We start from the raw sequence: 14,601 nt of genomic DNA, 5'->3' as shown, positions 1-14,601 counted from the left end.
TAAAAACCCACAGAAAACCCACACACTGCTCATCTGAAGAAACTCTAGATCATAGCCCATGAAAAAGTGCACTACAGAAGGCGTCTTTTCAAGAACCAAGGCATATGCGCGCACACACACACATAAAACCAATAAACAGAACTCCTACCAATATTAGAAGAGCACTTATCCTAGGAAGTCGCCTGTTTCAAGAGGACAATAACTGTAAGCTGTGTACATGTGAACACAGCACACAAACACACCCCTTATTTAAAAAAAATATATGAAGAGCTCAGATGCAAAACCCTCTAAGTGAGTCTGACATGTTTTTCTTGTAAACAAGCATTTATATCAGGATTTTATGTTTAGGTTCAGTAATTTCACTTTAATGGCAATGAAAAGGTTATTAGTCGGTAATTTAAATGCCTAAAGGGGCAGTCCCACTACATTCTTCTTTAATTCCACCAACTTTTATTCATACGCATGCAAATGGGTCAGACAATGCGGAAATGCAACCTCATATTCGCAGTCATATTTGCATGCTTAATAAAGTGTGTGACCGCCCCACACCGATTCCTAACCAGACACGACGCAATGCTGAAACATTTCTTTCTCCTGTTCGGATGCCAGCGACATGCCCTCATTCATTTTAATCGAAGTTTGCCGACTTCCGGACTGACAGGTGTTGACAGGAAGTGGGCGTATCCAGCGATGCAACAAAGCTGAGAAAAGTTTAGCTTTATGCAAACCAATGAACGTAAAGCAGTGGAGTTTACCTAATCAATCTTTTGTCAGGGGCTGTTTACACTTGGTATTAAGATGTGTTTTCATCGATCGGATCACAAGTGGACGAGAGAGACACATTACGTTTACACCTGGTATTTAAATCCGTCTCTTTTGTCCACTTTCGACCGCTTCTGTCCTGAAAAATGTGAGGAGAAGGGCGGTGGGTGAGTCTCTCTGCTGTCATTCAAACGCGAGCGGGAGTAATTATGAGTTTATATGGACGCAAACTAATATTATGTCGGAGTCCACTGCTTGTTTAGCAAGTATACATGCTGCACAGTGTTTTGTACGTGTGTATGTTAGAGCTTTCTCTGAATTTTCAGCGCAATTGATGAATAGGATCGCACAACTTTCACACGCTTTCAAAACGAAACTAAGGAGAACACCCGCAGTAGTTTTATCAATGAAAGGCTAAAAATAGCGCTGTTCACCGTATGTTCACGCCAAAAGTAAAAAAAAGACGTAAAATTAGTGTTTAATACCTCAGATTAGATAAATGGGCGGAGAGAAGGCGGTCACGTGTGGCTGTTCGAACACATTCAACCACATTGCGTTACGCAACTCCAAAGCGATCCGATCGAAAGTGGTTTCGACTACCTCTGAATGTGGTTGAAAGTGGTCGAAAGTGGACACGTTCAAAACGTTTTGAACACCGTTTACACCTGGCATTAACGTTGTCCACTTGTGATCCGATCGACTAAAACGCATGTTAATGCCAAGTGTAAACAGCCTCTCAGTTACTGCAGTGGATGGCACTTATTTGTTTTTGACACCTAGAATTAAAAACGCCTCCTAACGACCTCATTAAAAGAGATGGGCGACACAAAGTGAAAAGTTGTAGTGGTCTGAATGGGGACTTTTAAAAACAACTAAAGTGCATGCAAAAAATCTCCACTTCTAAAAAAAGTCTCCAGTAACTTTTCACTGTCCTTTCTGAATAAAGGTAAAATGCTTTAAAATGTGGCCAATATCCTAATATATACTGTAAACTACCTTTAACACGGTAAAAAACTTGTTACGTACACATTTTCTTTCATGCACTTAGATGACATTGCAAAAAAAAATACGGATTCTGCCAACAAAGCAGTATTTCTGAATGGCCTGAGGCTGGGATTAAGTAGATTTTAAGTGAAAGTATTTAATAAATGTATTTAGTTATCATTATATTATTTTTGACAGAGGTGGTGTTTAGCGGCTTTTGCATCTGTGCTCTTTGTATGTTGACTACAGCATTGATACACAGGTTACATTCTGCTGATCTTACCAGGATTACTGGAGGCATCATCCATGAAGCGCAAGTCATCTGTTCCCCCAGGGGTCTGCAAGAGAAACACAGGGCATGAGAGCATGAAAGCAAATTCTCAGAAACTACAGGAGCCAAGTACATCCTGCTTTCCAGATATACAAAAACCATGCAACCCCCCCCCCCCCCCCAAAAAAAAAAAACATTGTGGCTGAAGGCATTCGTTTTCTTCAACAAAAGGAAACTACATTAAGATCTGTCCCTTTAACTGCTAACAACAGACAATTCATGTCTGAGCGAATGTCTTCCATGTTAGGAAAGACACCACCTGACCAACACCAAATCAGAATGAAATAAAAAAAAACAATATTGTAGACATAAAGTACTTACTGGGGAACCATTTAGACTAAAACTGAAATAAAGCCTAAGCAAAGTTCTAACAGCAAAGTTTTTTTTCCTGTTTATAAATCCTCTATCCTATGTCTCTCTGCTAAATAGCCAGCTGTTGCTATAGGACTGGCTTAATGCTTGGAAACCTGTCGACAATAACCACCTTAAGAAACTTCACAACCAGATTTCCTTGTCATTAAATCAGCTTCAAACGTTACAGAACAGTCCTTTCAAACACAGGCATGCTGTGGAAACCTTCACCCTCACCCTCGTAATGCTGCCAACAAGCACGAACTGATACAACAGAAGCCTACAGATACATATGGGTTTGTGTAAAGATGTGTCAGTTAATGATGACATCTTATCCAGTTGAACATTGTTACGTCCCAACTACACTCACAAATAGTTTAAACGAATCATCAATGCACTTCCACAAGTCAAGTTCTTCTAAAGCCACTTTCACATTATATCGATAACTATTTTTTATAGTTAGAAAATCGTTCTACATTAAAGAGAATAGATGAGTTTACACCGCAACTATAAAGATAAGATACAATGAACAATATAGTTGAGATCTATAAACAATTGACAGCCAATCAAATCTATTTGTACTTCAAGTACACACGCTTTAGAAATGACAGATGACACGGTGGAATAGCTCATTACTGAGGTCCATAAGATAAAATTACCTCAGGTATCCAGAGCTAATGCAGTTGCTGTGAAATTGACTACGTAATGCTTTTTATTCTACTACACTGACTATGCCAAAAGGTAAGATATTAGATTACACAAACTACTAGATTCGCTGCTTAGAGTTACGCAAACACAGCGTGTTGAGGACATCTGCTGGTTACCCGCTGTGTAAATGCAACAAGAACAGAATATTTACACATTTAACGACGTGTAAACAAATACAATTTAGTGTTTTTATCTTAAAGAAAAGTAATATTAGTCAATGGCATTGAAGGTAAATGATTTGCGCGAGAACTGCGCCTCACGAGAGAATTTAACAAAGTCGTAGTAGGGTGGTAATAAAGTTATCTTTATAATGTGAACGGCCCTTTAGTCATGTCATTTAAAAATACTACCTAAAGAACTATCAAATTAACATCAAAAACAGTGTGTTTTGTCATTTTAATGTAGTCTGTTTTTGACTAAGAATAACTTAGCCCGAAGGTGAAGGTGTCACTTCACAGTAACTCACATAAAGACAACAAACATTCACAACACAGTAAAATCCTAGCAGTCTCAAAAGGCCACCAAACAGCATCTAAGGATTCACCACTTCACTTTCTGTACTTTTCTTTTACAAATTCCATGGCACTTTTGACTGGATTTTCTTTGAAGAAAAACAACACTATCCAAGCTGTCCAAAAAGCAAATACTTGGTTTACCCTTCCTGGGAAATCCAGGCCAAAGTGTCATCATTATGAGATTAGAGCATCAAAGTTTGATTTCAATCATTCATTTCACTCTTTGGCATGACCTTGAAGTAATATTAAAGATTTCAAGGATATATTTTCATTTATATATGATGATTTTAAAAGTGTAAAAAGTGACTTTAGCTGGGTTTTCACAGGGAGGGCAATGATTCATCATCCTTAAGAAATATTTGAATATATTGATTACATCATCTAAAGATTGAATAGAGAAGTGTTGTTTTGAAATGCTCTACATTTTTAAATCCTATATCGTCAAGGACTTTAACATTTAGCTTAATCTGCATACTTAAACTGATGTTTGTTCTATTTGTTATGCTGAAGGTCTTCCTCTACGTCAAAGGCCACTAAAACAGTATTTTTAAAGATTTGGTGGTCTTTTGGTCTGGTCCAGAGGAGAGATTATATACTGAAACATAAGCAGTTAGAAAGATTACCTCACCCACATGCCCAAACACCATTTACACAAATATCCAGGAAGACAATCACAAAACACCGAAATCACAAAAGACCACATTCCTTTGTTCCCATGATCCCCTGCATCCCCAACCGAATGTCTCTCCAAGTGACATCACACTTTTGCTTAATTTACAACCAAGAAAATGGCATGATCATTAACATACATCATTTGGGGGAAGAACATCAACCTCTCATAAAGGCAGTTTGGCTGAATGTATATTAAAGTTGCTGTTTAAAGGCGAGTGTGATGGGCCATACAGACAGTGCAGATTGGGTTTTGATGCTTTTTTCCTTTTGTGTGTTTTAGTGAATTAGTATGTTAGCCTGTATTTAAGATCAACACAAAAGCCCATGGACCAATCTGTATGCCCGCAACATCCACATACCCAGAAGAGAAGCACATGGTATTGACAATATAAGTAGAGTGTGTGTTAAGCTGTGAAACGGTCAAAAAGCTAAACCAAACTGCTGACAAGTAAGATTAAGAACAATGCAGTAAAAAGGCTGACCATGCCGCCTTTGCGAGTATAGGGCCCTGTTAAAAGTATTGACTAGTTATCAGAGAGCCTAGGGAGAGAAGGAGCAGGGGAGCAGGGAAAGCCAGGAGAACAGGTTTGGGTCAGGAGGTTCGGGCGGGCTGGAATCCTTGACGCGTTGCATGCAGGCAATACCTGAATGTCGTAAACGGGTTTGGAAGAAGGAATGGCAGCAAATTGTCGGTAGTCAAACTTCTTTTCTGACAGGGACTAAAAGGATAGCAAACAGGCATAAGCAGTGAAAAGATGGAAAGAGAAAAAGGGGTGGGAAATATTTTTATATTGCAAAAGAGAGAGAGATTGCAGGATGGGTGGAGGGAAGGACAGAGGGTGGGAAAAGCAGAAAATACAGGAGAGATACAGAGGTACAAACAAAGAAAACATTTGTTTTTGATGAAGAAGTGTATGAGTGATGCTCTAGTTGGTATGTACATGAGTGTTAGATGAACATTAAGAATGAATACTGATTTATTGTTAAAAGCAAAAACTGGATGGTGTGACTTCCTGCTAAACGAACTTAAAATACTACAGCAAACATTAACCAAAAGAACATTATTGGTGATACAAAATATAAAAGTGCCTCATACCAGTCTGCCTGGTGAAGTCACTGTCCTTGGACTGATATCTGTTTGAAAAAACATTTAAATTTTTACCCAAACACATTCCAAATATATCTAAGACACAGCATATCTGCTTTCTGTCCAACATTAATATTCAACTGCTCTTCAGATAGACAAGCAAGTTCCTCACCGTCCATGGGCGTAGGAGAGGGTGTGGGGACAGGAGATGGCGACTCTGACAGCTGATCCAGGGTTCCACGCTTCTTCCCCTCTTTAGACTTGGCTATGACCATCTGAGCCTTCAGAGCGTCTTGCTCTAGAGACTTCATCCTGGGAAAAAAAGGAGGGGGGCAATAAGAGGGATGCAAGAATATACAACATGTGCCGTGCATGGTGCTGATATTAGTGTTAATAGAGGAAAATAAGTTAATTTGATGGAGGCTGTCATGAACATGAGCAAAAGTCATGACAAGGAATCATATAAACTAGAGATGCACTGATGTGTCCCATCTGTTTTAAACTGACAACCATCAATAAACCTCCTCATGTTCGGTTTGCTCCCTTTTTGAGATGCAACCTTAAGCCATTAATATTATCTATGACAAACTTTATTGATCTGAATTAGTATTATCCAAACATGAGACACCTACAGACTGTACACAAAATAAAAAAGCCAAATAAATTTTTGCTATGACTGAGGCAAGAATAACCTGCAATGTGGAACAGATAATGCTGAAATATTTCATATTTTAATGCTTAATAGAGTGCCGCAGGGATGATGTATTTTTGTAGGCCTACCCCGAAAGTTAGCGGGACACTGAGTCTCTTGCTAAAAAGCCCATTCATTTTCCCCAAAGACTTGGATTATCGCAAAATAATAAGCTTAGTGTTTAACAAAAGTTTATGACACTTTTTTGTCCAACAAGATAATCTTCAAAGATTAACATTACTTTAAAAATTTTCAAATGAAAATAATTTTTTCCCCAGTAAAAGAAATAAAGGGAACATATAATGAAAATAGGTCGGACAAAAATGATATTAAACCCATGATTTACTCACCCACAAGCTGTCTAAGATGCATATGTCCATAATTTTTCGGACAAACACATTTTCAGTTTCAAAAATGTTTCAAAATGTTTAAGATCTTTCAGTTAATCAAATGTAAAATTACAGGGCCCATGTCCTTCAAGCCCAAAAAATGTACATCCATCCTTCACAAAATAAATCCAAACGGCTCCATGATGATAAAAAGCCTTCTGATGGTAATCTGCGCCGTTTTGTTGTAGAAATATCCAAATATAAAACTTTATAAACGAAAATAACTAGCTTCCGTGGACGTGGACCCTGTAACTTTACATTTGATTAACTGAAAGATCTAAAACATTGGTTTAATATAATTTTTGGCCGAACTATCCCTTTAAGTGCTATAATTGGTTCCCTAGTGTTTCTATCAACCTAAAAAATGTGAAAAAGATCAACCCAGTAACTTAGTTTTGGTAAGCCATTCTCCACAAGCATGTGAAATAATAGGTCATTGAAATTTGGCTCCCCTTGTGACGTCAGAAGGGGATAATCCCGCCACTTAATCTGCACTATCCCACTACTACACTGCCATTTAGTGCAGAGATCAGCTCATTTGCATTTTAACGGTAACCAAAACCAGCACATTTTTGCTCATACCTACAAAGTGGCAATTTCAACATGCTATAATAAATTATCTATATGGTGTTTTGGGCAAGAACTTCACATTCGCACTCTGACCAAAGATTTATTTGACATCTTGTTAAATGTCCCCTTTAGATATTCAAAATTCATAAAATTTGTCTTCATCCCGGAGGAACTCTATTTTGTTTACAGTTAACCTCAATTTGACATAGTCAAATAAAAAATCTGCCAAGTGCAATAACGTTATTTAAATCATATTAAATAAATCATTTTAATTAGTGTGTTATATATTTTTTGTTTGTTTTACTGTTCTATTATCAGTATTTTGGTAGGTCTCAGTGCACCTCTAATAAAAACTGCAGGCAACTTAAAGACAAAGAACACCACTCATTATTAGAAAAAAAGTAAACAAAAACAGCAATGAGAGCTATAAGTGAGTGAAAAGAGAGACAGATTGATAAAAGGAAAGTGCTGCAAAACTGCAGGAGCTGAACTGGGAGAAGGTGGGAAGCACGCGTGCAGTATCTCACAAATAAAGCCACAAAAATCTCATCTTTTCTAGCCCAAAAATAAATAGTAAAAAAAATGCTTTCAAACAATAAACAGTGTATGTCCACAAGCACCCCAAGCAGCATCAAGCATCAGAGCTACGTCTCCAAGATGCTTTCTGGCTGGTAAGGGCAGACCTGGGCTGACAGGAAGAGGAGGAGCAGGAAGTGGGAGGGGCTGCAGCACTGCCTAGCGATGCCCTCACACGGGATTGGTAGAGCCGCTTAGCCAGGTCTTGCTCATACTGCCTTACGTCCTCCTCTAGACCATATGGCCTTGGGAGCAGCAAATAAGAAGAAAGTAGACGGGACAGAGGGCAGGAAACCATAGAGAAGAGGAAACAGAGGAAAGGGGTGGAGATGAAACGAAAAACTTTGAGGTGGACAGTGGAGGACAGATCAAGACGAAAAGGTTTACTCTGAAATGCAGGGCTATCAAAGACAATTCCACAGGAGGTCTGCACAAAAAATAAAGACCATGAATACTGTACTGAGATTTACCTCAGAGCTATAAAAACCTATAGATGGGAGAATGGGGCTAGTTGTCACACAGGGAAGTTGAGACGAGACCTTACCCCAATTCTATAAGGTTAACCAAAGGGTTTTTAAGCAAACAAATGTGTTATGTTTGCTTCAAATCTGTTTCATAATGACTAGTAAAAGGGGGTCAATGTATCTTTAATCTTCTGGGCAATAACAGTAAAAATTTGAAATAGCTAATTTATAGCAAAGACTTTCTAATATATGCTTATACCAGAATTTTACCCTGAGAAATATTCACTGGAGCAAAAAATTAGTTTTTTACTAGTTTCTCCAATACCTCTTTATCTAAAGAATCTGAATACCTTTGAAAGCCCGTTCCTCAGGGGAAACACAAGTAATAGAGGCAGAATAAAGATTTAATTAATGCTTGAAAGAAAAGATCAAGAAGAAGAACAACACAACCAGAGAGATACTTGAGAATGCGAGTTACTGAGGAAAGCATAACCGAACAGGATTAAAGAGGAAACTGCATTGCCCTCCTGCAGTGAATAAGACCACCATCATCTCTGTACCTGGCTGCTCTCCACATGGCCCTCTTTTCTGCCTCCAGGGCTCTTTTTTCAGCAGGCGACAACTCTTTGTCCATAGCGATGGCAAGCTCCGGGCTTTCCATGCGTAGTCGCTCTTGAAGTCTGCGCTCTGCTTTTGCAGTCCGAATGGGGGCTACAGATTCACTTGGGTAAACTGGTATCAAACTGTCAAGACGAACATTAGGTTAAACATTTTAAACTGCAAAAAAGATTGCAATCCTGTTCAGTCATGAATGTAAGCGTTGGTTACCCTGTCATCGAATTAGGTCTCTGGTCCAATCTAAATCCATCTTCCACAGAATTCCGCTGGGAGTCTCCTTTACCATCAACAGAGGAGGGACTAAACAGAAGATACAGATTTCAGATTTCATTCATATTTATCTTTAAACAAACCCTACCATCAGAAAACCAAAACTGAAATTGGTAAGTGTAGCTTACCCTGAACTGCCATAGTGGCTGGGAGGTGTGCCGCTCTGCCTCGGAGATGGGGAACCGTGACTTCCTAAGCTTTCGACCTTGTATTCCACACCATCTAGCATAACCTTTCCACGAGCCTTCATATCTGCCACTTGCTTAGCCAGATCTTCCTCATCATCCTCCTCATCTTCATCCATCATATACTCTCGAGACCTCTGTTCAATTATCTTTGCTAAGGAAAGTTTAAATGGACAACTTAGAATGATTTTACTTTATGGTTATGTGCTGTAAATTACACTTACGACTACAGTTTAAACAAAACAAACCTTCTTCCTCTTTCATTTTCTTCAAGTCATCCTCTCCCACCAGTGACACCCGAGGTTTGGGTTTACTCTCTGGAGTCTGTTGCTTCACATCAATCTCGAAATACTTCTGTCTGTCTTTGAAGGAGCGCTGTTCTGGGCTGTCTCTGTTCAATGAGGGGGGCGTCTGGGCGGGACAGAGAGACATTTAAGTGTCATCAAAGCTGTGATGAAACCTTTGCATGCAACTGTATTTTACATGCATTGAACATGCAAGACCAAGTTGCAAGCTCCCATGAATTTCGGAGACTCGGAGAACTTACTTTATCAGAAAAGATCACATTTGCATAAAAGCTTAAATCTGTGCCATCACCAAGATGATGTAAGATTATGAATGCATAACTGGTTGCCATTGCCAAAGATCTGAATGCATTTTTTAAATCAGATGAAGGTTGCGGTATAACTCCAAACAGAAACATGATCACATCCTCCCTTTAGCGAAACTCATGCTATGTCACCAGCTGACCCTCATTATTTTCTTTCATTAAAAACTGAGATTTCCTTCGTTGTAGCAATCTGAAGCGACACCATACACCTGCACCGCCACCACTCAAGCCAAAAAAGAATCCAAAATGTCAGTCGCTGTCAGAATGGTTCTGCTGGAGACGAACTGGGTACCTTCAACTCCACTGAGGGGCGAGACAGGCGTGGCACAGCTGCCAGGCTCCTGTACTCGCGGCGATCAGCAGTAAGGGAGGGACGAGGGGTAAGAGGAACCCCACCCTCATCCTCAAACACCTCATTATTCAACTGAGGCTGAAAGACCCATGTACATGTACAGCATATCAACACCATGCTTGCAAACAATGTAGTTGTGTATTATTAGATAATGTGCATTAAACAAGGCACAAAAAATAAGCCTGTGTGTTCCTTTTGGGGGTCAGGCACATACAGTAGTGGTTACTGGAAATTATTATGTGAACTAAAATGACCTTTTAAAAATTTTTACACTTGCACTTTAGAAGACATACCTCTGGAGATGGGTGCATTGCATTGACGTTGTTCCTCTGAGCATACAGATCCTAAAAAAAAAAAAACAAGAACAAAACAATAAGGCAATGAGATGGTCCGGCAGACTTTATATATCAGAGTTCAATACACTTCAATTGGACAAAAAGGGGTTTCCACACACTTTTCACCACAAGGACTCACAATATCAAATCATTAACCAAGTGATGAATGATGCGTGTTAGTGTCCATAACAAATGAGCTCCTCAAAACAACACCATCATACGAGTGACCCATGCACAACGACAAGCTCCCGAAGGATCACTGTCCATCACAAAGAATGGGTGAGCAAGCACTGGATGATGGGGGGCCACGACATGCTCACAACCTTGAGGAGCATTTGTCCTACCTGTTGGGGTTCCAGTACAGCCAGGGAGTGAGGCACAGCAGCGAAGGCCTTATATACCTGCTTGATATTGATGGGGAATCCCTCAAATGTGTCAGGGGATGGGGCACGAGGCTGCACGAGGGGTCGGGGTTGAGGGCCAAGAAGTAGGGGGATAGAGAAACAGACAGAGGACAAAAAGAATGGAACAGCCAATGAGAGACAGAGAGGCAAAGAACAGAGGAGAAAAATGTATGGCCAGATCACATGCAGCCCACTCGTGTGGATGGATAGATCAAGGAGAGGGAATGAGAGTATGAGGATGTGTGTGGTTACGATGACTGGGGCAACTGACTTGGGTGACATTTAGGTTTACCCTGGTATCTTGAGATGTGAGCGTAAACCTTGCTGTACAAACAATGTGGTTTGTGTGATTTGAAAAGAAAGAAAATCCAAAAGAGGTATCTTGATAGAAAACAGGCACAATGTTACTTGCAATGAGACGTCTAAAATGCTTATGAGCTAACAAGTCTTTGGTTCTTAACAACCCTTTACATGGAAATAGGTGTGAGACTTTGTAAGGCTTAACAGGCTGAACATATTAGCCTTGCAAAACACAACATAAAACAGTCGTTTTTTTTACTTTAGTAACTGAGGATGAAAGGAGGAATCTCATTAGGGTTTAGACAGTGGTGATGGATCTTACAGTGGTCTGGGAGTTGATGGGAGAGAGACCATGCTGGAAAGGATTGGGACTGCTGTGGCCATCCTGACTGGCTGGTGACGCAGGTGGTCGAACCCGAGAGAGAGGCTGGATGGCACCAGGTCTAGTCTAGAAAAAGAAAGATTTATGAAGGGACCTGCAGTAGCAAAAAAGCTAGATAGTACCATTTAGTATTTTTGGGGTGACTGTATTTAACATGTAATGGTCTAATCATAAACTTAGCTTTAGTCTGCTCTAGTTTCTATATCTACACTATCGGACACTCACTGATGAATTATCCTTGGTGTTTCCATTTGAGGTGAAATGAATGTTGGACTGGAAAACAACAAATAAATGATGTCTTTTGATGAAATCTTTTAAGCCAACACACTTAATAAGCCACTAGATACAATTCACCATGCTTCAACGCGCATTGAAGCTGCGCTTACAGGCTCAGTTGCTCTGGTCAGTACAAATACTTTATAAAAGTAAAGTTAAATTTCATTAAACACATCTTGCTTGCCATGCGCTCTACAGTAGAGCTCCACAAGGCCCGTTTAAACATCATTCCTCTCTTAACAGCTAATGCAAAGCCAGAGCAGGCCATACAAGGGCTGTTCAGCCCACTTACATATCGAACCTCTCTTCCAAGAATCGCAGAGGAAGATTTGTGAGACTGCTGATAAAAGAGGCAATGTCATGACGAAGAGATGGCAAAGCCATCAACCAAAACAGTATGATCATGAAGTTAATCAGAACTGTAGTGGAGGCACTGCGAGCATGCTAAAGTACAATAACCTTTGCATGGAAAATGATTTATGGCAGAATTAAAACAGATGACAAAATAATAAATGGAAATAAAAAAGACTGACTGATTTAAAAATGAACTAACCTGTGAGTTGTATGGAGAATACCCGGCATCTCGGATAGGACTGTCAGTCCTGGGAGGCTCAGATGGAGACGCCTGCAGTACAGAAATAAAAACATTACAACTTGTATAAAGAGTGAGCGCAAGGAATTGCATATGGTCTATAAAGTATTATTTCGCAAAGCAAGATAAAGTTTTCAATAACTGAAATGTACAAATGTATAAGTCTAACCAAGTATTAAATTATTAAAATAATGTGGTTTAATTATGGTGGAAGTTTATCTTGATTTGAGAAACAGGTTAAAGGGGTCATAGTGTGAAAATCTGACTTTTTCCATGTTTAAGTGCTACAATTGGGTCCCCGGTGCTTTTATCAACCTAGAGAAAGTGAAAAAGAACAACCCATAAACCATTTTTTTGCAAGCATGTGAAAAATTAGGTCGTTCAGATTTGTGAGGTAGGTAGCATGGCCAATTGTAATAATACAGACCCTTAATCTGCATTATCCAACCACGGCACTGCCATTTAGTGCAGAAAAAAATTATTGACAGCACAATTGAGTTTCAATTGCAACAAACCACCATCATTGTGATCAGTGTTTGCATTTCATCAGCTCATTTGCATTTTAAAGGACACACCCCAACGACACATTTTTGCTTGGACCTAAAAAATGGGAATTTCAACATGCTTTAATAAATTATCTTTGGGATATTTTAAGCTAAAACTTCACATAAGCACTCTGGGGACAACAAAGACTTATTTTACATCTTAAAAAAATCTCATAATAGGACCCCTTTAAAGGAAGATGCCCAGATTTTGGGAATTTAGCTTATTCAATGTATCTCCCAGAGTTAGATAAGTCCATACATACCTTTCTCATCTCTGTGCGTCCCGTAACTCTGTCTGACACAGCCCCCGCTATCTTAGCTTAGCATAAAGTCTGGAAGTGAATGGCTCCAGCTAGCAAACTGCTCCCAATAAGTGACAAAATAACGCAAACATTTTCCTATTTATGTGTTGTGATTTGTATAGTCACACCATGTACAAATAACAAGGTCATATGAGACATAGCCATCTTTTAACAGTATACATACTGGGAACTATATTCTCAGAGGGCGAAGCACTGCTACGTGGGCAGAGCGATTTGCTCGCAGCACCCGAGAAGCTCCTGGTGAGGAGCAGAGAGTTTGGTCAGAGTTGTGCAAATCACTCCGCCCATGTAGCAGTGCTTCCTCTCAATGTTTCGTGTTATTTTGTCACTTATTGGGAGCAGTTTGCTAGCTGGAGCCATTCACTTCCAGTCTTTGTGCTAAGCTAAGATAGCGGGGGGCTGCGTCAGACAGAGTTACAGCACGCACGGAGATGAGAAAGGTATGTATGGACTTATCTAACTCTGGGGGATACGGTGAATAAGCTAAATTCCCAAAATCTGGGCGTGTTCCTTTAACATTAAACCATAAGCAATAGGCCTACACATTATAGCTGTAATATTACTTGTTTTTACATCATGCTTTACTGTAAATGTGCACTATGTGCTAAGGATCATCCAAAGTAAATACAGAGACCAAAAATGTTTTTTTCCAAACAAAAGTATCCAGACCTTCGTCATGCTACTGAGGCAAACATTTCAAACTTGTTTTATGTTCCTGTGAATAGTGCACAGCCTTGCCGCTTTACCCTTTAATGCAACACCTGTTCACATTCAAAGCATTCTCAGTTCCTGGGAATGTTCAAATGCCTAAAGACCACAGGGTTATGCATATTACAATAAGGTCCCATTTTAGTGTCGGGAGTCGGGACAGCTCCCCTATTTTCTAAATATAGACAATGTATGTATTTCTGTCTGTCTGAGTATCTATCTTCTTATATTTTATGATTTCGAAGGTATCAGTAATATCGAATGCAGCTGTCCACATACGTCTTTAAATGACATTTGCAACCGAGGTGGTAAGTTAACTCCAAATATCTACTAACACACCATGCTTGCCTAGAAAACACACTCAGCCGAAAAACACTCTCCAAGGCTGCTTGCCTTGCTGTACAACCAGGGCTGCAGCTGCCCATGCCTGCCATAACCCACAGGTGGCCCTGATAAAATGCGCTCCTGGGGAGGACGGCCTTTGCCCTTGCGATTGGCCACAAGGAAGGGATTTTCACTAAAACACATGGGCTGAGAGTCCACAAGACATTCTTCTTCCTCTTTGGCTTCTTGTGGCACCCCTACAGTCGTGAGGGGGTCC

General features: G+C 39.8%; 1 protein-coding gene across 17 annotated transcripts in view; it reads right to left on the bottom strand.

Moving 5' to 3' along the window:
• scrib (scribble planar cell polarity protein) overlaps positions 1 to 14,601 on the bottom strand; it is a 93,550-nt gene that overhangs the window by 3,030 nt on the left and 75,919 nt on the right. For 4 of the 17 annotated variants that reach the window (XM_065289346.1, XM_065289351.1, XM_065289352.1 and 1 more), the window contains 16 exons: positions 12,386 to 12,457; positions 12,125 to 12,172; positions 11,782 to 11,829; positions 11,497 to 11,622; positions 10,815 to 10,925; positions 10,429 to 10,479; positions 10,076 to 10,213; positions 9,422 to 9,584; positions 9,117 to 9,327; positions 8,929 to 9,018; positions 8,661 to 8,843; positions 7,744 to 7,881; positions 5,583 to 5,722; positions 5,420 to 5,457; positions 4,968 to 5,042; positions 2,030 to 2,084 (listed from right to left, as the gene is read on the bottom strand). In XM_065289346.1, the coding sequence (XP_065145418.1) occupies positions 2,030 to 2,084; positions 4,968 to 5,042; positions 5,420 to 5,457; positions 5,583 to 5,722; positions 7,744 to 7,881; positions 8,661 to 8,843; positions 8,929 to 9,018; positions 9,117 to 9,327; positions 9,422 to 9,584; positions 10,076 to 10,213; positions 10,429 to 10,479; positions 10,815 to 10,925; positions 11,497 to 11,622; positions 11,782 to 11,829; positions 12,125 to 12,172; positions 12,386 to 12,457 (1,687 nt within the window). Of the gene's footprint in view, positions 1 to 148; positions 183 to 2,029; positions 2,085 to 4,967; positions 5,043 to 5,419; positions 5,458 to 5,582; positions 5,723 to 7,743; positions 7,882 to 8,660; positions 8,844 to 8,928; positions 9,019 to 9,116; positions 9,328 to 9,421; positions 9,585 to 10,075; positions 10,214 to 10,428; positions 10,480 to 10,814; positions 10,926 to 11,496; positions 11,623 to 11,781; positions 11,830 to 12,124; positions 12,173 to 12,385; positions 12,458 to 14,601 lie in introns of all 17 variants that reach the window. The other 13 variants (XM_065289355.1, XM_065289348.1, XM_065289359.1 and 10 more) reach the window with 13 other exon arrangements.

This window comes from Paramisgurnus dabryanus, chromosome 2, assembly GCF_030506205.2.
Source record: "Paramisgurnus dabryanus chromosome 2, PD_genome_1.1, whole genome shotgun sequence".
NCBI classification, from domain to species: domain Eukaryota; kingdom Metazoa; phylum Chordata; class Actinopteri; order Cypriniformes; family Cobitidae; genus Paramisgurnus; species Paramisgurnus dabryanus.
Note: the sequence above shows the minus strand (reverse complement) of the source record. Positions and strands in the feature narration are given on the sequence as shown.